Source organism: Erythrolamprus reginae, chromosome 2 (assembly GCF_031021105.1).
Source record: "Erythrolamprus reginae isolate rEryReg1 chromosome 2, rEryReg1.hap1, whole genome shotgun sequence".
Taxonomy (NCBI): domain Eukaryota; kingdom Metazoa; phylum Chordata; class Lepidosauria; order Squamata; family Dipsadidae; genus Erythrolamprus; species Erythrolamprus reginae.
In genome coordinates this window covers 313,949,667-313,977,526 of record NC_091951.1, presented here as the reverse complement: position 1 = coordinate 313,977,526, position 27,860 = coordinate 313,949,667, and the positions used below count along the sequence as shown (strand labels likewise).

Below are 27,860 nucleotides of genomic sequence, written 5' to 3'. Positions count from 1 at the left end.
AGTGGCTGGCTCATTCATTATGAGAGATAGAAGTACAGTGGTACCTGTACTTACGAACTTAATTCGTTCCGTGACCAGGGTCTTAAATAGAAAAGTTTGTAAGAAGAAGCAATTTTTCCCATAGGAATCAATGTAAAAGCAAATAATGCAGGCGATTGGGGAAACCACAGGCAGGATGGAGGCCCCCAGAAGATTCCTAGAGGCCCCACGGAGGCTTCTCCCCACCTTTTCCGGCCCTGTTTCCTCCCAGGAGATTCCTAGAGAGGCCCCACGGAGGCTTCTCCCTGCCTTTTCAGGTTACAGTTTCAGAGGCTCAGGTTTGTAAGTGGAAAATGGTTCTTGAGAAAAGGCAAAAAAATCTTCAACATCCGGTTCTTATCTAGAAAAGTTAGTAAATACAGGCGTTTGTAGGTAGAAGCACCACTTTACCTAGGACTATGGTCCCATTTGGAAGAATTATGAGTGCCTGCTTTCAATTTTTTTAAAGATGAAATTAATTAAAATATTAAGAGGTGTGACAAGGGGCAGAGAGGGAGGAGATGTCCTTGGAAAAAAATACTTGATATGTAGAAACATTTACCTTCTTTGAGAGCTGCTGCCAGAAGTGAGGCCACTTGAGGAGTTTCTCCAGAGTCGGGTTTAATAAGCAGATGTGGTTCTGCATGAACTTCTTCAAAACCACTCATATTTCCAAGCTTTGCATAGATATTAAGCTTCTCTTCTAAGTAGTTACATATCTGCTGGTCTTGGTTATTCAAGAGCACTATACCCAAAAAATCATGCAGATTAAAAAGTATGGTGAATGTAATTATTACTTATTTATGCTGGAGTCATAATTATGCACATTATTATTTTCATTTTAAAATTTGTTACAGTGGTGCCTCGGTTCTCGACCACAATTCATTCCAGAAGTGTGGTCGAGAACCAATTTGGTCGAGTACCAAATTTATTTATCCCATAGGAAATAATGGAAATGGATTTAATTGGTTCCCAGCCCCTGTTAACTCGCTGGGAACCAATTAAATCTATTTTCTTTATTTCCTATGGGATAAATAAATTCGGTACTCCAAGCTGCAGAAAGGGTGGGGGCGGCTGCAATCCCGGCAGCTTTGGGGGGCTCCTTTCCTCAATGCTTCGTATTATTACCTGTAAGCAGCTGCAAAAACTTTCTCCTTCCCGGCGGCGGCAACGGCAGCGGCTTCCCTTCGAGGAGCAACAGCGCCGGGAACGTCACATGATGAAGGGAAGCCGCCGGAGCCATCTCAGCAGTTGCCGCCGCTCCAGCAGCTTCCCTTCATCACGTGACGTTCCTGGCGCTGTTGCTCCTCGAAGGGAAGCCGCCGCCGTTGCCACCGCCGGGAAGGAGAAAGTTTTTGCAGCTGCTTACAGGTAATAAGAGGAAGCAATGAGGAAAGGAGCCCCCCAAAGCTGCCGGGATTGCAGCCGCCCGCACCCTTCCTGCAACTTGGAGCTCTTATAGAGATCCTCAGCCCCCTGAAGCTGCTGGGATTACAGCAGCCCCCGGCGGTAACATTTTGGATAATGAACAAAATTTTCTGTGGCTCTTCGGTATCCGAATTTTTGTTCAGATACCGAAGCAAATTTTTGCTAAAAAATTTGTTCGTTATCCGAAATGTACGAGAACCAAAGCATTCGAGTACTGAGGTACCACTGTATTTCTATTATGAATTGCATGCAATCCCATCCCTAGTGAAGCAACCACATACACCTTATAGTTACTTCACAATGAGGAAACAGGCAGTGATATGCTCCTATCTGCTGGCGCTCATGGTGCGCATGCGTGCGTGATTTGGTTGCTGAGCATGGGCAGCAGCGAAATCTCATGCGAATTTGGCCAATTTTTGCCCCTTTTTTGGTTCCGCACATGTGCGGAAACAAAGGAATAGATGAAAATCACCCAAATCTCTTGTGCACAAGCATCCTCATGTGAGATTTTAGCAATTTCCTTCCCTCTTTTCTCCTTGGACATTTTTTGTCTATTTGCTTCCACGCATGTTCAGAAGCAAAAAAAGGTGAAAATCACTGATATCTTACTGGTTGCGTGCCTGCACGGCCTACCAGAACCGTGCACCTAGGCGCAGCCAACCTACCGGAGTCGCGCACCTAGGTGCACGAACTACTGCCCACCTTTGGAAAACAGCAGTAGGTAGGAAATCCTAATGCATAGAGAAGCTTATAAAATGTCTAATGGAGGAAGGGGCATCCTTTCTTAATGACTATTTCCACTTTAATGGATGAATATATTAGTTTTAAAATTCCAGAAAATATTACACTATACCTTGACATTTTTGAATTTTGGCCGCTCTGGCTTCAGTTAGTTTTCTGTCCTCATCAGAATCACCTATTTTGCCTTCTTCTTCCGGACAACTTCAGTGATGTCATATAAGCAAAACAGATTAAAGCAAACTTATATTTTTTTCATTATATACAGGAATCCATTTGGAAAAGTCAGCTTCATACTAATTTAATAGTGTTAATTTCAAAGAGATATTTGTAATCGTAGAGACATTTACAATTTAATGAGATTAGCAGGTATATTTTCTTTCCCTGTTTTGTCCTTTGCGTAAGAAATATTTAACAGAAATAAATATTGCATTTAAGCAGTTGGCCACCATATACTTTAAAAATCAGGCTGGACATGACATCACAAATAGCATGCATAACAGAGGTGGTATACGGCTGGTTCTATCCAGATCAGGCAAACCAGTAGCACTGACTGCGGGATGCCCTGCCCACGTACCCAGATGTAATCACTCCCCATTTATCCATGTTCGTGCATGCATGGAAGGCTTTGCACATGGGCGGATGGGGCACACACTCACATTTGCGAACCGGTAGGCAAGGTAAGTGAATATCACCGCTGGTGCTTTCCAGTGACACTAAACTGCAACAGAAGATGGTGCCTTACTATTCCCATCCTCCCTAGCATAACAATTTATTTGCAAGTCAGATCATAAAAAAGCCACACCGCCATTTAACTATCCAAAATAGCCTAATGAAGACTTCATTTTATAACAGACACTGCTGACAGCAAGAAGCAGTATGAGTTCATTAGATCAATTCTCAGAATGTTCAAATTTTTATGTTTCCAAGATTTGTCACATGTTAATTTAGTAAGATGTGGTTAACAAGCATTTCTAGGGAGAATTTTTACATTAAAATAAAGAGTAACTAAGTGGCAACCAATGTCCCAGTATGTACCTTTCCACTGCTTCTTGAATTTGCCTCATCCAGTGACTGCGTTCTTCTTTGGAACTAGTATGAATTTCATACATCTCAGGCCCTGTGGAGGATGCACTGATCAGGAACATTCCTCTCTCTTCATTGGCTACCTCTCGGACAATAAGTTTCTGAAGAGCTATAACAGCAGGCTTCTGATCCTATAGGGGGGAAATGCAAATCACAACTTATTCTAAGTAAAAGGATCTGACTAACCATCTAAATCAGGGGTCTCCAACCTTGGCAACTTTAAAGACTTGAGGACTTCCCTGCCAGGCATGGGGAAATTAACACACACCCCAATTGTCAAGGTTGGTGTATGGTTTGATTGGATTGTGTGATTATTTTATTATAAGGATTTTAAACTGTATTTTTTAACATTGGATTTGTACACTGTTTATGTTGTTGTGAGCTGCTGCTGTTGTTGTTGTTGTTGTTGTTGTTATTATTATTATTATTATTATTATTATTATTTCAGTACAACACAGCAAACGAGATCACTATGCTGGATTTCATATTTCATCACCAGTCGGGCGCTTCCCAAGCACCTAGGACTGTGTGATGTAGCAGCGAATTATGTTTGCCGATCCCAGTAAAGCGGCCTTTTGCAATTGACAGATGGAGATTTTGTCAATTCCGATGGTTTTCAAATGTCCGCTGAGATCCTTTGGCACTGCGCCTAGCGTGCCAAGTACCACTGGGACCACTTTCACTGGCTTATGCCAGAGTTGTTGCAGCTCGATTTTTAGATCTTTGTATTTCACTAATTTCTCTAGCTGCTTCTCCTCAATTCTGCTGTCTCCTGGGATGTCGATGATCCATACTTTCTTTTTCTCCATGATCACAATGTCTGGTGTGTTATACTTCAGAATTCGGTCAGTCGGAAGTCGGAAGTCCCACAGTAGTTTTGCTTGCTCATTTTCGACCACTTTTTCGGGCTTATGATCCCACCAGTTCTTTGCCACTGGTAAATGGTAGTTCTGGCACAACATCATCATTATTATTATTATTATTATTATTATTATTATTATTATTATTATTATTATTATTATTATACTCCCATAATTCCTCAGCCAGCTTTGCTTCAGTTGCCAAGGTTGGAGACCCCTAATCATTTCAATGTCATATTATGTCAGCTATTTCTGGAAACATTGTTTTGTTGTTGTATCTTTTTTGTCTGTGTGAACAAAGGTAAATAATGTGAGAAAGAGCAAGTTTGTCCTTTCACTATAATCTCATTCATAATATATACAAAGCATTATCCCTCATGTTAGGATAAATCCAGCCTAATCAGGCTGTATCAATCCAGTTAGAAATTAGTATTTTTGCAAATACTGCTGTTGAAAAGCTTCTAATGTGCATTAGAAGTCTTTAGGACTGGGATAAGTCTGTAGGACTGGGAACAGCCTGTAATAATGCTAACTAAATTAACACAGAAATTAAAGCAGGAGGATGAAAACGCTTGATATTGTTGAATTTAATTCATTACCTAAGTTAATGGATTAATCAGAATTTCAGGAAATGTCTTAGAATACATAAAAAACCCACCTGGTCCTATTATTGAATTATTAACATCTGATTTGCTTTTTGTTTCTTTTTCAATAATTAGTTTATTAGGAGCTTTCTTTTGTCCTTCTATATACTTTTTAAGGTGCATTGTGTCTAAATATTCCTCAATCTGCCCTGCATTTAATATCTGCAGGGAGGTAGGAGCCGGGGTGGCGCAGCAGGTAGAGTGCTGTACTGCAGGCCACTGAAGCTGACTGTAGATCTGAAGGTCAGTGGTTCAAATGTCATCACCGGCTCAAGGTAGACTCAGCCTTCCATCCTTCCGAGGTGGTTAAAATGAGGACCCAGATTGTGGGGGCAATAGGCTGGCTCTGCTAAAAAGTGCTATTGCTAACATGTTGTAAGCCGCCCTGAGTCTAAGGAGAAGGGCGGCATAAAAATTGAATGAATGAATGAATGAATGAATGAATGAATGAATGAATCTATCTATCTATCTATCTATCTATCTATCTATCTATCTATCTATCTATCTATCTATCCATCCCTCCCATTATATTATCTGAAATAATGAATGGGTTTGTTACCCTCTACACACTATAATGTATAAGCTGCCGCACGAATCCCAGCGACCAGTTAGGTCCCACAGAGTGGGCCTTCTCCGGGTCCCGTCAACTAAACAATGTCGTTTGGCGGGACCCAGGGGAAGAGCTTTCTCTGTGGCGGCCCCGACCCTCTGGAACCAACTTCCCCCCAGAGATTAGAATAGCCCCCACCCTCCTTGCCTTTCGTAAGCTCCTTAAAACCCACCTCTGCCGTCAGGCATGGGGGAACTGAGATATTCTTTCCCCCTAGGCTTCTACAATTTATGCATGGTATGTCTGTATGTATGATTGGTTTTATAACAAGGGTTTTTAGCTGTTTTAATATTGGATTGTCACATGCTGTTTTTACCACTGTTGTTAGCCGCCCCGAGTCCACGGAGAGGGGCGGCATACAAATCCAATAAATAAATAAAATAAATAAATAAATAAAATTTGAGGAAAGTTACAGGTTAACCGCAACTTATGACTAGTCACCTATCAACTGTTCAAAGCCACGAAATATCCCCGCCCCCCCAAAAAGCTTCTTATGATTTAGTTTCAAAGTTACGGTCATGCAGCACCGTGAGGTCATATGAACAAAATTCAGGTGCTGGGCAACCTGCCCTTCCATTCCAGGAAGGACGCCCCTCACAATCTACAGCGCCCCTCACAATTTAGTAAAGACTAATTATTTTTGCCTAACCTGCTATGAAATCATTAGTATGAATCATTAAGAGAATCTTCAAATTCATTTATCATTTTAGAGATTTCAGACAAGATGCTACAGATACAGATACAAATAAATAGATGTATCTATTTATATCTATTTATATTATATATGTATCTATAAATAGATATAAATGTATATAAATGTATCTAGATGTAAATAGATGTATCTACAAATGTATCTGTTTTCTTTCAATGACTTGAACAGAAATTTATCTAAATTTATAGACTGCTTAATTTTGATTGAATAAGGCCCCGACATTTATTATTTTTATAAAAGACGCAATTTCCCAGTTAAAATAATTTAAAGTGTGTTTAAATAGTCATACTTACAACAGCTGCAAATATATATTTCTGATCTTTTTCTTGTAAAAACAACATCACATCATTTAGAAGCAGAGCTAAAATGTCTTTTAAAAAAGAAAATTGTGATTATAGACCAATCGTTCATATTATATTTTAAAAAATCAAATGAAAATAATTGTTTTAAAAAAACATTCACATCACAGTACAACATTCATAGATTCACCAGGTGCACCGATTAGGATGGGACATACTATGAAAACACATAATAAATTGATGACATGGGCACAGCTTTCCTCTAAGGCAGAGGACTCCAAACTTGACAACTTTAAGACTTGTGGACTTCAACTCCCAGAATTCTCCAGCCAGCATAGCATAGCATAGCTGGGAGTTGAAGTCCACAAGTCTTAAAGTTGCCTAGTTTGAGGACCCCTGCTCTAAGGCTTCAGGCTGGAGCTCTGTGATTTGTATTCAATGAAGTGACATGTACATATTTATCATAAGCAGTATTTTGAAACTGCCAACTAATATAGCTATTAATATATTTCTTCACTTTAAGAATTTTTGAGTTACATTTTATATTTTAATACAGGTAATCCTCATTTAATACAGGCAATTCTCATTTAGTGTGAATTTGCAAATACAATAATGAAAAACTTTATAATTTTCACATATACGACATAATTATTTTAATTGCAAACTATACAGGCTGGTAAAGCAAAGGAAAGCTGAAGTAAAATCATATACAGTAGTACCTCTAGATACGAGTTTAATTCGTTCCAGAAGGGAGCTTGTATGTCGAACAACTCATATCTGGAACAAATGGCTTTAGACTTTGTTTTTTCCCTCCGAGATAACCAGAAGCAAGGATTCTTGCACCACCTAGTGGACGCTCGGCTCGTATCCCAAATTTGAGCTCGGGTCTCGAAAAGAAATTTCTCTTCCCTCCTGGCTCGTATCTTGGAATACTCGCATGTGGAGCAGCTCGTATCTAGAGGTAACTACTGTACTATTGTGGTTTTGCTTAGCAACCACTTCCCTTAATGACTGATTTAGCAGTCCCAACTATGATTGCTAAACAAGGATTATTTGTAGCAGAACCAGGGTAATGCAACCAGTTCATCTAGTTCAGTGGTTCCCAACCGTTTTTTGGCCATGCCCCACCTAAGCATATCTAAAACCATGACCTCCCCCTTGTAACATATAATTCTTACTATTCAAAAAGTGAACTTCTACTCACATAGAGGAAGCTAAAAGGCTATTAACTTGGTTAAAACAAGGTTCCAATTGCATCCTTTAAAAATCAAATTGCTCCCCTTGTGGGCGTGGGGCCCACGTTGGGAACCACTGATCTAGTTGCTTCAATCTTCATTTCACTTGCTTCAGTCTGTCTGTTTGTTAAATTTTTTTACTTGGATACTTTCCCAGATGTACGTCAATATTCAAGATGTACCAAGTGGAGATGGGAGAAATTTTCAGAAGAGGACCCTTGCCTCTGCAACAGGGCCGTCTGATTCTTTTAAGTGTCCATTGATGTTAGCTTCTTAATTTAGAATGACTTTGATTAAATAATTTGAACATAAAGTTGCTATTTCAGAGTCAACTTATGTACTTGATTTTATTATTTTCTTAATTTTGTACTGCTTTTATTGTTACTACAATGTACTCGTTAGGCTAACAAAATAAATTTAACTTGAAGACATAATTTTACACCTAACATTTGAGCTAGGTTTAATGTTCTAATGTGATTTCATACTACACTCAAAAAAAAATAAAGGGAACACTTAAAACAGAATATAACTTCAAGTAAATCAAACTTCTCTGAATCAAACTGTCCACTTAGGAAGTAACACTGATTGACACTCAATTTCACATGCTGTTGTGCAAATGGAATAGTTGTGCAAATGAAATATTCAATGAGAATATTTCATTCATTCAGATCTAGGATGTGTTATTTCAGTGTTCCCTTTATTTTTTTGAGCAGCGTATATTAGAAAACAGATTGCTAATGTTGGTTGCATTATAATCAGATCAACTGATTTCTTACTTTTATGACAGGAAAAAAGAATTCAGACAAACTTAACGCTGGGGGAAATTAGTGAGAAAAAATGCCAGGTCCATAAACTTAAACAACATATAGCTGTCCTATCTATAATCTAAGACTTTTTTCATATCTTTAGCACCTTAGAAACATAGAAGACTGATGGCAGAAAAAGACCTCTTGATCCATCTAATCTGTCTTTATACTATTTTTTGTATTTTATCTTAGGATGGATATATGTTTATCCCAGGCATGTTTAAATTCAGTTACTGTGGATTTACCAACCATGTCTGCTGGAAGTTTGTTCCAAGGATCTACTACTCTTTCAGTAAAATAATATTTTCTCATGTTACTTTTGATCTTTCCCCCAACTAACTTCAGATTGTGTCCCCTTGTTCTTGTGTTCACTTTCCTATTAAAAACACTTCCCTCCAGAACCTTATTTAACCTTTGACATATTTAAATGTTTCGATCCTATCCCCCGTTTTCCTTCTGTCCTCCAGACTATACAGATTGAGTTCATTAAGTCTTTCCTGATACGTTTTATACTTCAGACCTTCCACCATTCTTGTAGCCCGTCTTTGGACCTGTTCAATTTTGTTAATATCTTTTTGTAGGTGAGGTCTCCAGAATTGAACACAGTATTCCAAATGTGGTCTCACCAGTGCTCTATATAGCGGGATCATAATCTCCCTCTTCCTGCTTGTTATACCTCTAGCTATGCAGCCAAGCATCCTACTTGCTTTTCCTACTGCCCGACCACACAGCTCACCCATTTTGAGACTGTCAGAAATCACTACCCCTAAATCCTTCTCTTCTGAAGTTTTTGCTAACACAGAACTGTCAATACAATACTTATCACGTTTGTAATAGCTTTTTTTTAGAAAAATACAGAAGGTGATGCACCACTGAAAATATACAAGGAATTTAAATTTCAATAACCTTTGAAACGGCCTGTAGCTGTCTTCCAGTAGACCAAGCCTTCATGCAAAAGGGTCCTCTGTTTCTTGATCAAATCTTGTTTCCTGAAAACATGTCCATTTTTCAATTTGGTATATGTTTTGTTCTCAACTTTACTGAGAATCTCCAGCAACTTCTCTTTCTTTTCGTATTCACTGACTTGCAAATCAACTGCTGCAATCATATCCTTGATAAGGTTAAGGGCTCTACACAAATCCTGGTGTTCTTCTGTTCCTTCTGTATAAAAAAAGAGGCGCATCTTGTTAGCAAACCCTTCTCCTTAAATATTTACAATGGATTTTCGTAAGAAAGAGCCAGAGTATTGTTTTCAAATCTGTTTTGTGAATGGTTTATGGCTCGCGGGATTCTAAAAATCAAAGTTTTGCTGCTTTAAAAAGCAGAAAGCTTTTGAATGGTTCAAGGCCATCCTATGCCCACCCACCTGGGCAGAAGCGGAAGGAGGACTTGCCATGCTGGCACAATCTGAGTGGGCAACGTGACAAGTTTGTGGGTGGGGGACAAGGGATGTGAACTTTCAACTGGGTGAGTGTCACGCAGAATATTGCCAGCCCCAGAGACATTCAGTAATTAAAGAGTTAACTTTGTGTGCCTTACTAAGATCCTCCTATTATGATGTAATATCCTGCCAAAACTAACATCACTTCCTTCTTCTTCATCCTAAAACTCCATTCTTCTTTTACCTCTATTATGTGAAGACATATTTGTTGTGTTGTCCCTCGAGACATGTTTTATTTTTCTACTTTTATAATAAAAGAAATCTTGTTTTGAACAAATGACTAAAGGCTTCGTCTATCGCCTCCACAAGGTTAATGTTCTAACGGACATTAATCACTTACAAACCCCGACAGTGAGAAACTCAGATTCAGGTTTCCAAGCGTAGGTGCCAGGATGGCTCCGGCAATAAATTGGAACTTTGAGGAATACTTTGACTTGGACTTTGATTTAGTTTGGATGCTACCTAGAACCTTGGCACATGCTAGATTTGCTGCTATTTTCTGGTAGGATCATGAGCTCAGAGTATAGCACCTAGAACTATAATCAGACTTGCTTCCACTTCTTTTTCTTTCCAACATGTATTCAAACCTTTGTTTACCGGACTTGGCCCTTCATTGGGCCCCTCATTAGCTACAACAGCTTTCACCAACCCAACTGCTCAGGCTATGTGAATTTCAACTATAGTGGTACCTCTACTTACAAACTTAATTTGTTACGTGACCAGGTTCTTAAGTAGAAAAGTTTGTAAGAAGAAGCAATTTTTCCCATAGGAATCAATGTAAAAGCAAATAATGTGTGTGATTGGGGAAACCATAGGGAGGGTGGAGGCCCTGTTTCTTCCCAGGAGATTCTTAGAGAGGCCCCACAGAGGTTTCTCCCTGCCTATTTCTGCCCTGTTTCCTCCCAGGAGATTGCTAGAGAGGCCCCATGGAGGCTTTTCCCTTCCTTTTCCAGTTACAGTTTCTAATGAAGACATATTACAGGCTCGGGTTTGTAAGTGGAAAATGGTTCTTGAGAAGAGGCAAAAAAATCTTGTACACCCGGTTCTAGAAAAATGTGTAAATAGAGGCGTTCTTAGGTAGAGGTACCACTGTACTTCAGTTCCTAGAATTTTATCATATTTTAGATAATTGTTCATTATAAATTGATGGCAAACTCCCCCTTCCCTCCTTTGCTCTCTGCTCTCCACCTGTCCATTTTTTTTGTTATCATAATGATCTTTTTTTGTTACACATACTGATATTCTTGTGTTCCATTTCATTTTTTATTTTATTATTTTACTTCTTTTTACACTCTTTTCATTTCTTCCTTTTTCTCAGTGTAAGCCACCTAGAGATGCTTCACAATGAGATAGGTGGGAAATAAATTGAACAAATTAATAAATAATAAATATATGAAACAGATTTACTACTCATTTACAGCAAAGTAATTTATTTGCAAAATAAGCTATCTGAAAACATAAAAAGTATTATAATTTTTTTATAAATAAATATTTTTATAGGAATTTGTTAAAAAAATGTTGTTGCTTTGATGTTAGTTAGCTAAGCATACAATAAGATTTATTTATGAAGCAAGTAGAAAATTATTGCTTACCTTTGGTATACTGTAATATTCTCCCTAACAGAACTGGGTACTTTGTGATTCTTTGAGTGACTAGCAAAATGCATTCTGGGATTCCTCGACGCCGGGCCAAAAGATTACTGTTCCGCAGCTTTAAGAAGAGATTTAAATTTTAATATGCAGCCTTCAAGACATCTTACAAAATGTCACTTACAATAGAATACAATTCTTTATTGACAAAGTGCTATTGGACACACAATTCTTCAAGAATCATAAGATACAAAACTTAGTAAGAGTCATAGCAATAAAATCATATTAGGAAACAATAAAAACAATGTAAGTTGAAAAGATATAGTCATAACTGGGATAAGTTAAATTTTAAAGTCTCTCCGCTTGAGTGAAGGAAAAAAATCTTCTTGCTTCAATCCATTTGATATTAAGCTATTATTGACTTCATTTTGCTGTGTTACATCCATAGTCGATAAAGGAAAAAGACTAAGAAATTTTATAATAATTTTGAGTAAGTTATCTACAATGCCAAAGGAAATGGTCTGGAATGGCAAAAAGTAGAGATGGCTCTAATAGCAAGACTACCAAAAACCCATCTCTTTTGTATGTTTATCAATGCTGCACACAAGAGTTGGCCTTCAATTGTGCTGCTGTAATTGCCCCTTTGACTTTTTTTCCCCTACCCTCATGGAAATTGCTGATCCCCCACTCCAATGAATCACAAAATCACTATTGCCTGTAGGCGGCCTGAAAAAACAATAAAAGAAATAAAAGAGAAGAGCAACAAAGATTATTAGGGGACTAAAACATATGAAGAATGATTGCAGGAACTGGGTATGTCTAGTTTAATGAAAAGAAAGAGTAGGGGAGACATGACAGCAGTGTTCCAATATCTCAGAGGCTGCTACAAAGAGGAGGGAGTCTCACTATTCTCCAAAGTACCTGAGGTAGAATAAGAAGCAATGGGTGGAAACTAAACAAGGAGAAAAGCAACTTAGAACTAAGGAGAAATTTCCTGACAGTTATAAGTGCATAAGTGCACCTTTGTGCCTACTGTTCCTCTCCAAATGCCTTTTTTATCTTTTCTATCTCTACTTTATACTTATATTATGTTAAACATACTACAATACTATATTTGTATGACAAATAAATGAATGAATGAATGAATGAATGAATGAATAGATAAATAAATAAATGTTGGATAACCATTTGTCTGAAGTGGTGTAGGGTTACAGGAAATAGTATAAGGGAAGACTAGATGGACCATGAGGTCTTTTTCTGCTGTCAGTCTTCTATGTTTCTATGTTTCCTGCCTAAGCAGGGGGTTGGATTAGAAGACTTCCAGGGTCCCTTCCAACTCTGTTATTCTATTCTATTCTAAAATACTGAAAAAGCACATTGTATACATATAAAAAAGATGTTATTTCCACTGCGGATTCCTTCCATTGGAATGGGATAATTTATTATCTTATTTGTAACAAAGTACAAATAAGCCAACAACAAATAATTGCATGTAATTATGTTTTTTAAAATTATTCAAATAATTAGAAACACTGAAGATAGTATATTTTTTAAATTTCATAAGGCTTTAGTGATAAACCCTGTTTCAGCACGAACATAATTGTGTCTATAATTACTTTATTAAAAATAGAGACAACTTCTATAAAAGAGCTATGTGTTTATTTATTTGTTCATTTTATTCTATCTATACAATGCCCAGTGTCCAATTCATCTTCCTTAAAAGCATTTAATGGCTTTTTTACATTGGACGGACTATAATGAGTTTAATCCACAACACAATAAAATACTGTTATAGGAATGGACTTTCCCTTTTCTAAGAGACTCACTCTCTACTTTGAAAATATTAACAAAAAGTAAAAAGTAAGAAAACTGTTCTGTATAAATGGAAGCATTGGCTGCAATTCTTACAATTCTGAAAGTCAGTAGTAACTGCCATGCTGCACTAAAACAGAGCCACCTTGTGGTATACTTAGGAAAAACTATTTTTGAACTATTTATTAAAATTAATGTGTAAACTTAATGTGATATATCATATCTCTCATATTACCTTCCCCCTAGGCTTATAAAATTTAGGCATGGTATGTCTGTTTGTATGATTGGTCTCTTAAATTGGTGTTTTTTAAAATTACTTTTTATATTAGATTTGTTATATTTGTTTTTTTTAACTGCTGTTAGCCGCCCCGAGTCTGCGTAGAGGGGCGGCATACAAATCTAATTAATAAATAAAATAAATAAATAAATAAATCTCTCACGTTAACAATTCTCTTAAAGTAGATAAACTTTTGTACAACTGAGATATTATCAACCTACTTTGATGAAGTTCTGGAATTTTTTGTTTTGCTGCAATTCTTTAAAAAGGCTAACTGCTTCTTTCTGGTGACTACAAAACTCCCCGTAGATTGCCTTCATTTTTCTTGCATTCTCTTCCGAAAACTGAAAAACAGAAGCGATTCAATAAAGTTCTGGTAGAACTATCACTATGCTGCATACTGGGTTATGTAGCAAATTTGTTTTCCCACTCATCAAATAGATTTCTTATCCTTCACCACAAAATCTATTTGGAGCACTGGAAAAGCAATTTGGACTGGGAGATGTCACGCAATTGCTAGAGGAAGGGAAGCATTCTCTAGGTCAGTGATGGCGAACCTATGGCACAGGTGCCAAAGGTGGCACGTGGAGTCGTATTTGCTGGCACGCAAACCATTGCCCTAGCTCAGCTCCAACATGCATGGGTGTGTCGACCAGCTGATTTTTGGCTCGCCCAGAGGTTCTGGGAGGGCGCTTTTGGCTTCCAGAGAGCCTCCAAGGGGGTGGGGGAGGACATTTTTACCCTCTCCAGGATCCAGGGAAGCCTTTGGAGCCTGGGAAGGCCAAAACACGAGCCTACTGGGCCCACCAGAAGTTGGGAAACAGGTCATTTCCGGCCTCCAGGGGGCCTCCGGGGAGCAGGGGAACCTGTTTTCGGCCTCCCCAGGCATTGAATTGTGGGTGTGGGACGCATGCACAATGGCACGCCCACATGCTCTTTCGGCACCCGAAGAAAAAAAGGTCCGCCATCACTGCTATAGGTGATCTCAAACACTTTGAAAATTGATTGATTGATTGATTGATTGATTGCATTTACATGCCGCCCCCTCCAAGGACTTGGATGTTGGCAAACGAAGGTTAAGGCCTTCCTCTTTCAGGATAGGGTTGGATCAGGGCCATAACAAATGGATATATAATTATTGATTTATAAAGGCAACAGCGCTGCAATTTCCATCACTAAGAAATTCAATCGTAAAGTGTAATATCCCGGGATTGCATCCAGCAGAGGGTTCTCCTTACCTTTGCTACTGATTCAGGAACAGGAGTGCACTGGCACGCCCAAGGCTTCTGAATGCACATAATGCTTCTGTGCCAGAATCCGGCTGGGTGGGCAGACCCTCCCACCACCACCGCTCCCAGCTTGCCGTATCGGGTCGAACTGGTAGCAACCAATCATTGATTGCATCCCTTAGCAAGGGCAATACTGACAGTTCCAGTTGGTGTCCAGGACCACACATGTTATTAAGTCGGAAAAGATAAGCCTCCTAGTCCAGCAGGTGCAAGCTGTGGGTAAGTATTGTTTCTGATATATGCAGTCATGGGGGATGCCTTCAGGCTGGGACTCTGGAGCACACAGGGGTGCATGGGTGCTGCAGGAGTGTCACAAGCATGCATTCTGTTGGGGTTAGCTCTGGCCCAGCTCCTGCCCCAAGGATTGTGGATGTGGGGGAGACATCCACATGCTGCAGGCCTGTTTTGCCCCCTCCCCGGTGGAATCTGCTGATGAAGGCTCCTCTGACCAAGAAGACATGAGTGACAGGGAGGAGGAGAGTGTGGCAAACAGCTCAGAAGGAGATCAATTATCTAGCTCCTCCTTGGATTCAGAACAAGAGTTAATGATACAGCCACGCATGCGGAGAGCGATGCATAGGCAACTACAACTGAGAGATTATTATCAAAGAAAATGAGGCCACCTGTGGTTGGGTGGGGCTGTGGTAATTAGTGAGGCTGCTATAAATAGCAGCCTGTGGGTTTGGCCATTGTGGAGGATTATCTGATCGTTGTGTTTCGTGACTGCTTTACTGACTTTGACCTTTTGTGTGCTGATTTTTCCCCGCTTTGAAACTAAACCAGGGCAAAGTGTGTTTCACTTTGTGAAAGAAGAAGGACTGTGAATTGCCTCACAGCTGCAAGCTAAGTATCACAGAACTGATAAGGGACTTGTACAAATTACCAGTTTGTTTGGAGACCAGTGTTCTTTGCTATACCAAAAGAGAGCTTGGTTTAAGTGAATTTTCATTATAAAGAACATTGTTTTGAATTTTCAAACATGTGTGTGTGTCTGAAATTTGTACCTGTGAATTTTTGGGAGGAGTCTACTAGAGCGCCCGACAGAACACATTCTGGGGCATGGGCACATGCACGAGTGCTATGGGTGGAGGGGTTGCTGTGGATAGACACTACAGAGTCTAGTATGGGAGTTTTCGGAGAGGGGCGGCATTCAAGTCTAATAAATTATTATTATTATTATTATTATTATTATTATTATTATTATTATTATTATTAATTATGGGAGCAATTTCTGACTTCCTGCCCACTTTCCCTTGTCTTTATTTATTTATTTGGTGTTTTTTTAATGTCGCCCTTCTCCTTAAACTCAGGGCGGCTTACAACATGTTAGCAATAGCACTTTTTTAACAGAGCCAGCATATTGCCCCCACAATCTGTGTCCTCATTTTACCCACCTTGGAAGGATGGAAGGCATCCCCCGCCTCCATATCTGCCTGTATCAGAAATACCCAATGCTCACCCACATCTAGCATCTGAGTCAACCTTGAGCCGGTGATGAGATTTGAACTGCTGGCCTGCAGATCTAGCAGTCAGCTTTAGTGGCCTGCAGTACAGCACTCTACCCACTGCGCCACCTCGGTTCGACTTTGCTTGTGGAATGTCAGCAGGAAATGTTGATCATGTGATTGGGGTGGCTCATGATCATATGACTACTGATCCATCACAATGGTCAGAACAGTGACCCACTGCGCCACCTCGGTTCGACTTTGCTTGTGGAATGTCAGCAGGAAATGTTGATCATGTGATTGGGGTGGCCATGATCATATGACTACTGATCCATCACAATGGTCAGAACAGTGACCCACTGCGCCACCTCAGTTCGACTTTGCTTGTGGAATGTCAGCAGGAAATGTTAATCATGTGATTGGGGTGGCTCATGATCATATGACTACTGATCCATCACAATGGTCAGAACAGTGAAAATTGTTCACAAAACTCCATTATTCAGCCGTATTTTAACTCTGAACAATTACTAAGCTAGTGGTTTCTCTTAGAATGACCGTATCTTCACAAACACTTTGTTGAAAGTACAATTTTACCTGCTGCACAAGGACATCTCCAATTTTGCAGATCACAAAATTTCTGTCACTTCCCTCCTGGCTTGAGTGCTGTCGCCTCTCCTTCATCCTACAGAAGAACTGCTGGTGAAGCTCTAGCAGCTCATCTAAGCAAGGGAATATTTTATCCACTGTGCTGTGGTCCAGCTGTAGTTCTTCTTTCATCCCTTTTCTAAATATTTTAGACATGATGAACAGGGTATGGATGTGGTGCACTTCTGTTTGCATTAACTCTACATTAAAAAAAACTTAAAATTAAATAAGTCATGGTAAATATAATTTACAGTAAATTCTCTTCTATATTTATTCCTCTCACTTTCTTAGAATGTTACAAAAATAAACATAAAATATACGTTCTGAAACTAGTGTGCATTTTTAAAAATTTTATTTCAATGCTGATTCCAGCATATATTTTAGATTACAATTCCTCTTATCAAATCCTAGGAATAGAACACATCTAGTGAGCGCCAAATTAGAGAAAACTGCTTTATATTTTCATTTCCCACTATCTATATAGAAACATAGAGGATACTACAGCAAACTAACCAAAGATTACATCTTGTCGTTTGATAACATCCTTTTCTTGTTGGTTACAAAACCAAGGCTCTACAACCAGACTCCAAGATTCTGCCTCAAATTCCTGTGTATCACTGCTGAGGTCATTCCATAGAGAGGCATCAACATCATCTATAGCAAAAATAAAAGTCATTCTTAAATATAAAAAGTTATACTCAGATACCAATTAAACAATTAAAATGTATTGGTTTGTACTGATTACAAACCAATGCTGATTTTTAATATTCCCAAAAAGTATTGGTACTAATGAATCTATGAATCTGAAGAGATAGTTATGAATTTTTAATTATGTTTGCACCTGTGTATCTTTTGTATAAAATCCATTTATTTAAAAATGGTAGCATTTAATGGGATGCACTTTACTTTAAAAATGGAAATCCCAAACTGAATACAGTATACAGTATTCTGTTAAGGGAAAACTTGTCTCCAAGTTTGCAAAAGGTTAGTCCTGATAATAAGGAAATAATATGATAAACCATATCCAGTTTCCCTATTCTTTATCTGAAAATCTCTTTGGCATTGCTTGGAAACTTTTGCTGAGCACTTATGAAAGAACTAACACTTCATTCATTGGTTTCCTGCTCAAGAAACACAATAATCCTGTAGTACTGGCAAATGAACTTTCAGTTTTAAAAAGACTCTTTAAAGCAGTGGTTCTCAATCATTCTAATTCCGTGACCCCTTAATACAATTCCTTGTGTTGTGGTGATCCCCAACCATAAGTCTAGCGCCAATTCTCCCAACAGAGTTTTAAGCTGATTGGCAGGAAGGTCAGAGGGACACTCCCACTGTAAATGCTTGATTGGTTGGACTGTAAAAATATGTTCCAAGGCGCCAGAATAGAAGCCGAACGAATCCCAGCAACCGGTTAGGTCCCACAGAGTTGGTCTCCTCCGGGTCCCGTCAACTAAACAATGTCGTTTGGCGGGATCCAGAGGAAAAGCCTTCTCTGTGGCGGGTCCGACCCTCTGGAGTCAGCTCCCTCCAGAGATTAGAACTGCCCTCACCCTCCTTGCCTTTCGTAAACTCCTTAAAACCCACCGCCCACGCAAACTCCTCGCTGCTGCCGCTTCGCTCGGCCGCTTCCCAGCTGAGTACTCAGCTGGGAAGCGGCCCGAGCGAACGGCTTGTCTGCAGCCTGCCTGCCCGCGCGCCCGTGGCTCGCGCGCCCTTCTCCCGCCCACGCCATTCGCTCGGGCCGCTTCCCAGCTGAGTACTCAGCTGGGAAGCGGCCCGAGCGAACGGCTTGTCCGCAGCCTGCCCACACCATTCGCTCCCCCTCTTGCTGGTGGGAGGGCGAGAAGCCCTCCCCAGCACCCGCTCGCCCGCCCTTCGCCGCTCGCCCGCCCTTCGCCCGGCCACCCGCCGTTCGCTCGCTGCTCGCCCGGCCACCCGGGTTCGGGGGGTGCTGGCAAGCCGCCCATGCCGGCGGCGACGTTTTAAAACAGCCGCGCCGCTTTCCAATGAGTCCCGAAGACAAACGCGGAAGTTTGACGTTTGTCTTCGGGACTCATTGGAAAGCGGCGCGGCTGTTTTAAAACGTCGCCGCCGGCATGGGCGGCTTCCTAGCAGCCCCCCAAACCTGGGTTCGGGGTCCGGGGGGGTGCTGGCAAGCCGCCCATGCCGGCGGCGACGTTTTAAAACAGGAACCCCAATCTTCGGCTCCTCGCTAGCGCTGCGGGAGTAAAAACACCATCTGCGCATGCGCAGATGGTGTTTTTACTTCCGCAGCGCTACTTCACGAAAACCCGCTCGTTGCGGGGGGTCCTGGAACGGAACCCCCGCAATGATCGGGGGATCACTGTATTGGGGTTTCTTGTTTTTTAGACTTTTTAAAATGTATTATTGTTATTTTAGATTCTAACTATTAGATTTGTCATTGTATATTGTTTTTGTCATTGCTGTGAGCCGTCCCGAGTCTACAGAGAGGGGCGGCATACAAATCTAATTAATAATAATAATAATAATAATAATAATAATAATAATAATAATAATAATAATAATAATAATAAAGCTTTAGTTCCTAACACCATGAGAAATCTGCCTTTTCTCATGGTCTTAGGTGACCCCAATGAAATGGTCATTCGACTCCAAAGGGGTCCCGACCCCCAGATTGAGAACCACTATTTTAAAGGATGGCATCTTTTAAACATTTCCTACATTTTTAAGTATCCGAAAAAGAGTTTCAATCAGCTGTACAATGCTGATCTCTAAATTTTGAACCATGTTTCTCATCATAACATTAACACCTTTTACTTTTTTAATGTGAAGGGTAATTCAGTATTGTGTTGTGGTTTGCCAGCTGCCAGTGGAGCTGACGGCAGACTCAGACAATGAGGAGGTTGGGCAGGAACCTGGGCCAGTTCTGGAGTCCAAGGGAGGTTCTGATGGATGCTCTGCATCAGAAACAGAGATAGCGCCAGGGCCATCTGACATTTTCAACGGAGAGGCAGCTGCCTTTGGAAGCTGATATGAGTGAGGAGGAAGAACAGCTGGGGCCTGTTCTAGATGCACAAGTGATGAGCTCCTATAGGTACGCTCAGGTATGCAGAACGGTAGGAAAATTTTGGTCAAATACACAGAACCAGTAGAAAACTTAGAAACATAGAAACATAGAAGTCTGATGGCAGAAAAAGATCTCATGGTCCATCTAGTCTGCCCTTATATTATTTCCTGTATTTTATCTTAGGATGGATATATGTTTATCCCAGGCATGTTTAAATTCAGTTACTGTGGATTTATCAACTACGTCTGCTGGAAGTTTGTTCCAAGGATCTACTACTCTTTCAGTGAAATAATATTTCCTCACGTTGCTTTTGATCTTTCCCCCAACTAACTTCAGATTGTGTCCCCTTGTTCTTGTGTTCACTTTCCAATTAAAAACACTTCCCTCCTGGACCTTATTTAACCCTTTAACATATTTAAATGTTTTGATCATGTCCCCCCTTTTCCTTCTGTCCTCCAGACTATACAGATGGAGTTAATTAAGTCTTTCCTGATACATTTTATGCTTAAGACCTTCCACCATTCTTGTAGCCCGTCTTTGGACCTGTTCAATTTTGTCAATATCTTTTTGTAGGTGAGGTCTCCAGAACTGAACACAATATTCCAAATGTGGTCTCACCAGCATTCTATATAGCGGGATCATAATCTCCCTCTTCCTGCTTGTTATACCTCTAGCTATGCAGCCAAGCATCCTACTTGCTTTCCCTACCGCCTGACTGCACTGTTCACCCATTTTGAGACTGTCAGAAATCACTACCCCTAAATCCTTTTCTTCTGAAGTTTTTGCTAACACAGAACTGCCAATACAACTTTTGATTTTTTTTTCTTTTTTCCTGGGTATGTTTTTCCTATCACAGTAAATGAATTTGAATGTGTATAATTTTAGAAGAGCTGTGCATGTATACATACACATACAGTTTATATAGTAGATAATGTATATTTTTGTGTGCCTGTGTGTAATATGCATGTACACATATATACATAGAATTAAATAGTATATTTTGGATGTTCAGTAATAGTAAATAGCACGTGCGGAAGCAAAAAGCCGTGCTGAAACAGGGGCATACCTGAGTCTCCGTGCGCGATTCTGCTACCTGCACAGGTGCAGTGGCAGAATTGCGCTGGACTCCACTAGCACTCAGAGCCATGGGGGCGAGCACACATCAATGTTCCACCTTAGCAGCCCACCTCTGCCCAAACTCTTGATGTGAGTGACATCATTGGCTGCCGATCAGTTTCCGGTCACAATTCAAAGTGTTGGTTATGACCTTTAAAGCCCTACATGGCATTGAACCAGAGTACCTCCAGAACCGCCTGCTACCGCACGAATCCCAGTGACTGATAAGGTCCCACAGACTTGGCCTTCTCTGGGTCCCGTCGACTAAACAATGTCGTTTGGCGGGCCCCAGGGGAAGAGCCTTCTCTGTGGCGGCCCCGGCTCTCTGGAATCAACTCCCCCCTGGAGATTAGAATTGCCCCTACCCTCCCTGTCTTTCATAAACTACTCAAGACTCACTTATAGCGCCAGGCATGGGGGAGTTGAGACACCTTTCCCCCAGGCTCTTTTATACTTTGTTTTATGCTTGGTATGAATGTGTTGTTTGGTTTTTTAAATAATGATAGGGTTTTATATGTTTTTTAATATTAGATTTGTTCTACTATAATATTGTTTTTATTATTGTTGTGAGCCGCCCCGAGTCTTCGGAGAGGGGCGGCATACAAATCTAATAAATAATAATAATAATAATAATTATTATTATTATTATTATTATTATTATTATTATTATTATCATTATCATTATCATGTTGGCCACCTTTAAGCCAGTCACATGACCTTTAAGCCACACACACCCGGTAACCTGATTGTCAAGCCACTCCCACCTGGTCACATGGCCGGCAAACCATACCCACAAAATAAGCCACGCTTACAGTGTGATAGTAAAAAAATTTGCAGCCCTTCATTGAGATGCACGTATGTGTAGAGCAGTTAGGAGAGGTGAACAAGGACTCGACTTGGGAAGCAAAGCACACGTGGACACTGAATGGCCCTTCCCTGGCTGGGGAATAAATAGAAGAAAAGGGGAGTGGTTGTCATAGGAGGCAACAGTTTTTATTTCTGAAGATTTTGCTCATTGTATTTCGTGTCACAAAGACTGCTTGCCAGAATTTAATTTGCAACTTTCAGCTGGGAGCTCATGACCTTGCAATCATTACAAGGAACTGATAAGGTCTGTTACTACAGTTAACTCCTTGAAGGACTACTGCCTGTACTTTTTGATGGGGGGAATGCAATTAATTCACAAGAGGTAAACAGAAACATAGAAACATAGAAGATTGACAGCAGAAAAAGACCTCATGGTCCATCGAGTCTGCCCTTATACTATTTCCTGTATTTTATCTTAGGATGGATATATGTTTATCCCAGGCATGTTTAGATTCAGTTGCTGTGGATTTACCAACCATGTCTGCTGGACGTTTGCCCCAAACATCTACTTCTCTTTCAGTAAAATAATATTTTCTCATGTTGCTTCTGATCTTTCTCCCAACTAACCTCAGATTGTGTTTTCATTGGGGGAAAGATCAGGAGCAACATGAGAAAATATTATTTTACTGAAAGAGAAGTAGATGCTTCCTTGTTCTTGTGTTCACTTTCCTATTAAAAACATTTCCCTCCTGAACCTTATTTAACCCTTTAACATATTTAAATGTTTTGATCATGTCCCCCCTTTCCCTTCTGTCCTCCAGACTATACAAATTGAGTTCATTAAGTCTTTCCTGATAAGTTTTATGCTTAAGACCTCCCACCATTTTTGTAGCCCGTCTTTGGACCCGTTCAATTTTATCAATATCTTTTTGTAGGTGAGGTCTCCAGGACTGAACACATTATTCCAAATGTTTTCATGACAAGAAGTCTGTTTCTTGCTTCTGCTGGGTCAGGACATATTGTTTGCTAATAATGTCATTTTTTGTGTGTACGAATGGTATCACGCCGAGTTCCCAGTTTACCTTCAATTATAAAAGAATCAACAGATGAAGAAGATCCTAATGTTTGCAGCAGCTCTTCAGAGTGTGATCTAGGTCTCCAACTGGTAGTATCTGGCTCCAAGGAGGACATACTCTTTCTATGGATAACAAAAAAAATCCATAGAAATATAATGCTTCGCTTGCAAAATATTTTTTAAAAAACTAAGAGACATCAGAGACTGCTGCCTACCTTTCAGAAGTGGTACTTGGAACGCTTCTGGATAAGGATTGCTGTTGCTGCAATGCTTCCTTTTTCATAAGGGATACTCCAATGGGAATTGTGGTAGAAGGCAGAGTTGCCAAGAATGCAGGCTGTGGAGTATCTCTGAATGATAGATCTGGAAAGCCAAAAAACAGTGTTAGATTTTAGCAATGTATTCCAAGAGCCTTCCATTCCTCCACTCGCAACAGAATATCCTTTGAAAAGTGTTCAGAAACTTCAGATCGTGCAAAATGCAGCTGCGAGAGCAATCATGGGCTTTCATAAATATGCCCATGTCACACCAACAATCCGCAGTCTGCTTTGGTTGCCGATCGGTTTCCGGTCACAATTCAAAGTGCCCTTCATGGCATCGGACCAGAATACCTCCGGCACCGTCTTCTGCCGCACGAATCCCACCGACCAGTTAGGTCCCACAGAGTTGGCCTTCTCCGGGTCCCGTCAACTGAACAATGTCATTTGGCGGGATCCAGGGGAAGAGCCTTCTCTGTGGCGGCCCCGACCCTCTGGAACCAACTCTCCCCGGATATCAGGGTTGCCCCCACCCTCCTTGCCTTTCGTAAGCTCCTTAAAACCCACCTCTGTCGTCAGGCATGGGGGGAATTGAGATATTCCCTTCCCCCTAGGCTTATAAAATTTATGCATGGTATGTCTGTTTGTATGATTGGTCTCTTAAATTGGGTTTTTTTTAATTACTTTTTATATTAGATTTGTTATATTTGTCTTTTTTACTGCTGTTAGCCGCCCCGAGTCTGCGGAGAGGGGCGGCATACAAATCTAATTAATAAATAATAAATAAATAAATCCTATGCAACTAGACTTACAATCCTAGGTTTAGAAAGCTTAGAACTACGTCGCCTTAAACACGGCCTAATCATAGCCCACAAAATCATCTGCTAAAACGTCCTTTCTATCAACGACTACTTCAGCTTCAACCACAACAATAGACGGGCACACAACAGATACAAACTTAAGGTAAACCGCTCTAAACTCAACTGCAGGAAATACGACTTTAGTAACCAAGTAGTTGATGCATGGAACTCACTACCAGACTCTGTAGTATTATCACTTAACCCCCAAAACTTTACCCTTAGTCTGTCCACTGTTGACCTCTCCCAATTCCTAAGAGGTCAGTAAGGGTGCATAACTGCACCAGCATGCCTAACGTCCCCTGTCCTAATGTTTCTCTTTTACTAGTATCATGTATATAAATATTATTATACCTTTGTATACCACCAATACGTACTTGGAAAAACAAATAAATGAAATAAACAAATGAAATAAATAAATCTTGTATGCCAAAAATCCCCCAAATCAGGAGGAGTCTAGTAACACCTAACAAATTAATCTTTTGTGAATGAAAGTTCACTTCATGAGATGCATGAAATATCCCAGGATCAGATTGCCAATCGATTTAAACAATATTGTCTTTGACAGTCAAACGTAGGACTATACAGCTGCTTTCTATATTCCTCCAGTAAATAGCTAAGATAATAATAAAAAAAATTTACTCACTCATTGTATCCTTTGATTGGTATACATTCATAACATAAACTGCCTTTGCAGCCACATTCTAAATTTATTTATTTATTCATTCATTCATTCATTCATTCATTCATTCATTCATTCAATTTTTATGCCGCCCTTCTCTTTAGACTCAGGGCGGCTTACAACATGTTAGCAATAGCACTTCTTTAACAGAGCTAGGCTATTGCCCCCACAATCCGGGTCCTCATTTTACCCACCTCGGAAGGATGGAAGGCTGAGTCAACCTTGAGCCAGTGATGAGATTTGAACTGCTGACCTTCAGATCTACAAGTCAGCTTCAGTGGCCTGCAGTACAGCACTCTACCTGCTGCGCCACCCCGGCTCATGCACTAATCTTATACACTAATAACTGTTCCACCGAATTTAGTATGATGTATATATAAGTAGACATATATCAAATTAAAATATAACTGGAAAGTATTTTATACAGAGAATAATAATACATGGGTAATCTCTGAAAAATAAATCTTCCTTTTAGAGTTCAAGATAAACTTTTGTCAGCACTGGGACAAAACAAGATGGTCATGTAGGGACTCAGTGGCAGAGGTTTGGTGGTCCATGTGACGAACATGTGGATGTGGGACAGGAGAAACAGAAATTCTGGGGAAATCAGATCCGGGATTCCCACGAGACGTGCCAAGATGGCTCTAAGAATAAACTGGAATTTTGAGGAAGTCTTTGCCTTGGACTCTGATTTAAACTTAGACGTTAATTGGAACGCTGACAGACAGCCACTAATAATAACAAAATATAAAACATAACAGAAAACAATTTACACTTATTATTCTTACTCTTTAACTTACTTGTCTGGACAGTTTGTATCTTGTTCTTAACATAACTTCTATCTTGCAATTTCTGATAAAGAAGAATGTTTTCATTAATATGAGTTTTATTAAATATATTAAATATAAAGTTTATTTAATTGGTTAAATGAATCAGAGATTATTTAACACTTCTACACATATGTGATCATATTTTATTGAAAGATTTTATTTTGACTTATGATGTTCCATTTTTTACATAACCCTAAAATGCCAGAATTTTGCACAATAATTAGTATAAATTATTATGCATTTTAGAATTTTTGACAGACATTTTTTTAAAAACCAATACTGTTGGAAAATAATTTTAAACTGATGCTATTCATTGAATATATGTCATTCCCACTGGTGTACGCTAAGAGGTGCTGTTCTTCTTTGTTTTACCTGATAATATAAACAGCCTCTGGATTTAACAAAACAGGAAGATGATGCTATTCATACCTTTGTTCCATTACAATTTGAATTCTCAGTTTGTTATGCTCTTACAATGATTTTGAAGCGGCTACTTCACTAGTCTAATGTATAGTCACCTGAAAAGCCAACTCCAAATCCCCAAAGGCAAAATTATGTATAAATTCCTGCGACTGTTTATTTACTGTATCATGACACATGAACCAAAATCCCATGTTCATTTCTTCCAGAGAAGATCAAAATTCTCTTTTCCACTTCATGCAGGAAAACCATGGGTCTAATTTTTTAGTTGGTCCCACATAGCAAAAGGTGGTGACAACTAATTAGTATTGTACATACTGGTCACAAAACTAGAAAATCATAGTAAACAAACATAAAAAAGGACAAGTCATTGTAATAAGGAAGCCTAAACAAAAAAAATTGAAAAGAAATCACCTTCAGGGTAGAAACAAAGCAACAAACTTACTAAGCAAGAGAGTTTAGGAAAATGTAGTTACTCTTTGAAACATAGAAGACTGATGGCAGAAAAAGACCTCATGGTCCATCTACGGTAGTCTGCCCTTATACTATTTCCTGTATTTTATCTTACAATGGATATATGTTTATCCCAGGCATGTTTAAATTCAGTTTCTGTGGATTTACCAACCACGTCTGCTGGAAGTTTGTTCCAAGGATCTACTACTCTTTCAGTGAAATAATATTTTCTCACGTTGCTTTTGATCTTTCCCCCAACTAACTTCAGATTGTGCCCCTTTGTTCTCATGTTCACTTTCCTATTGAAAACACTTCCCTCCTGAACCTTATTTAACCCTTTAACATATTTAAATGTTTCGATCATGTCCCCTCTTTTCCTTCTGTCCTCCAGACTATACAGATTAAGTTCATGAAGTCTTTCCTGATACGTTTTATGCTTAAGACCTTCCACCATTCTTGTAGCCCATCTTTGGACCCGTTCAATTTTGTCTTACTGTATCTATTTGTAATGATTTTATTACAGCTAATGCCTTGGGGTGGGTTTTTTTTCTATAGGTCAACAATAGTTACTCACTTGAAATGCTTAGCTTAAATTATTACTCTAGCATAAAACTACAGGTGATCTTTGCTTAACGTTGACTCATTCTGTGATTGTTCGAAGTTCAACAATTATCTGAAGCTAAACAAGTGCTGAACAAGTCGTTGTGGTTGAAGCAATTGTTGTGCACCCAAACAATTAATTATGCAGTGGCAATTCAGGCACTTGGCAATCAGCTCACCATTATGACCTTGCAACATTCTGCAATCATATGGTTGCCATTTGTGACCTTCACTGCTGGCTTCTGATAGGCAAAGTCAATGAGGAAATCAGCAGGAACTTATAAATACCTCCCAGAGACCAATTAGAGCACACAGAGTCGGTCTCCTCCATTTCCCGTCAGCTAAACAATGTAGGTTGGCAGGACCACGAGGGAGGGCCTTTTCTGTTGCCCCCCCAACTTTATGGAATCAACTCCCGCCCCCCCCCCTCCGAGATGCGTACGGCCCCCACCCTGGTGGCCTTTCATAAGGCCACAAAGACCTGGCTATGCCGGCAAGCCTGTGGGCCCTAAATCAATCCACTAGCTTGTCCGTATATATGAATTTGGTATGAATTATTAGTATGTGTTGTTGAATCGTTTATTAAATTTTAATTAGGATTTTAGTAATGGCTCGTTTATTCTTTGACTTCTTTTTATTATTGTCATTGTAATTTCATATTGTTGTGAGTCGCCCTGAGTCCTTCGGATTGGGCAGCACAGAAGTCAAATTAGATAGATAGATAGATAGATAGATAGATAGATAGATAGATAGATAGATAGATAGATAGATAGATAGATA

The 27,860-nt window shown here is 39.7% G+C and overlaps 1 protein-coding gene across 6 annotated transcripts in view; it reads right to left on the bottom strand.

Annotated features, from left to right (window-relative positions):
- ARHGEF28 (Rho guanine nucleotide exchange factor 28) overlaps positions 1–27,860 on the bottom strand; it is a 193,591-nt gene that overhangs the window by 34,929 nt on the left and 130,802 nt on the right. For all 6 annotated transcript variants that reach the window (XM_070743150.1, XM_070743151.1, XM_070743154.1 and 3 more), the window contains 12 exons: positions 25,578–25,629; positions 23,197–23,344; positions 22,989–23,104; positions 17,448–17,588; positions 16,884–17,134; positions 13,777–13,899; positions 11,470–11,587; positions 9,343–9,597; positions 6,390–6,466; positions 3,223–3,401; positions 2,300–2,388; positions 581–763 (listed from right to left, as the gene is read on the bottom strand). In XM_070743150.1, the coding sequence (XP_070599251.1) occupies positions 581–763; positions 2,300–2,388; positions 3,223–3,401; positions 6,390–6,466; positions 9,343–9,597; positions 11,470–11,587; positions 13,777–13,899; positions 16,884–17,134; positions 17,448–17,588; positions 22,989–23,104; positions 23,197–23,344; positions 25,578–25,629 (1,732 nt within the window). The remainder of the gene's footprint in view (positions 1–580; positions 764–2,299; positions 2,389–3,222; positions 3,402–6,389; positions 6,467–9,342; positions 9,598–11,469; positions 11,588–13,776; positions 13,900–16,883; positions 17,135–17,447; positions 17,589–22,988; positions 23,105–23,196; positions 23,345–25,577; positions 25,630–27,860) is intronic.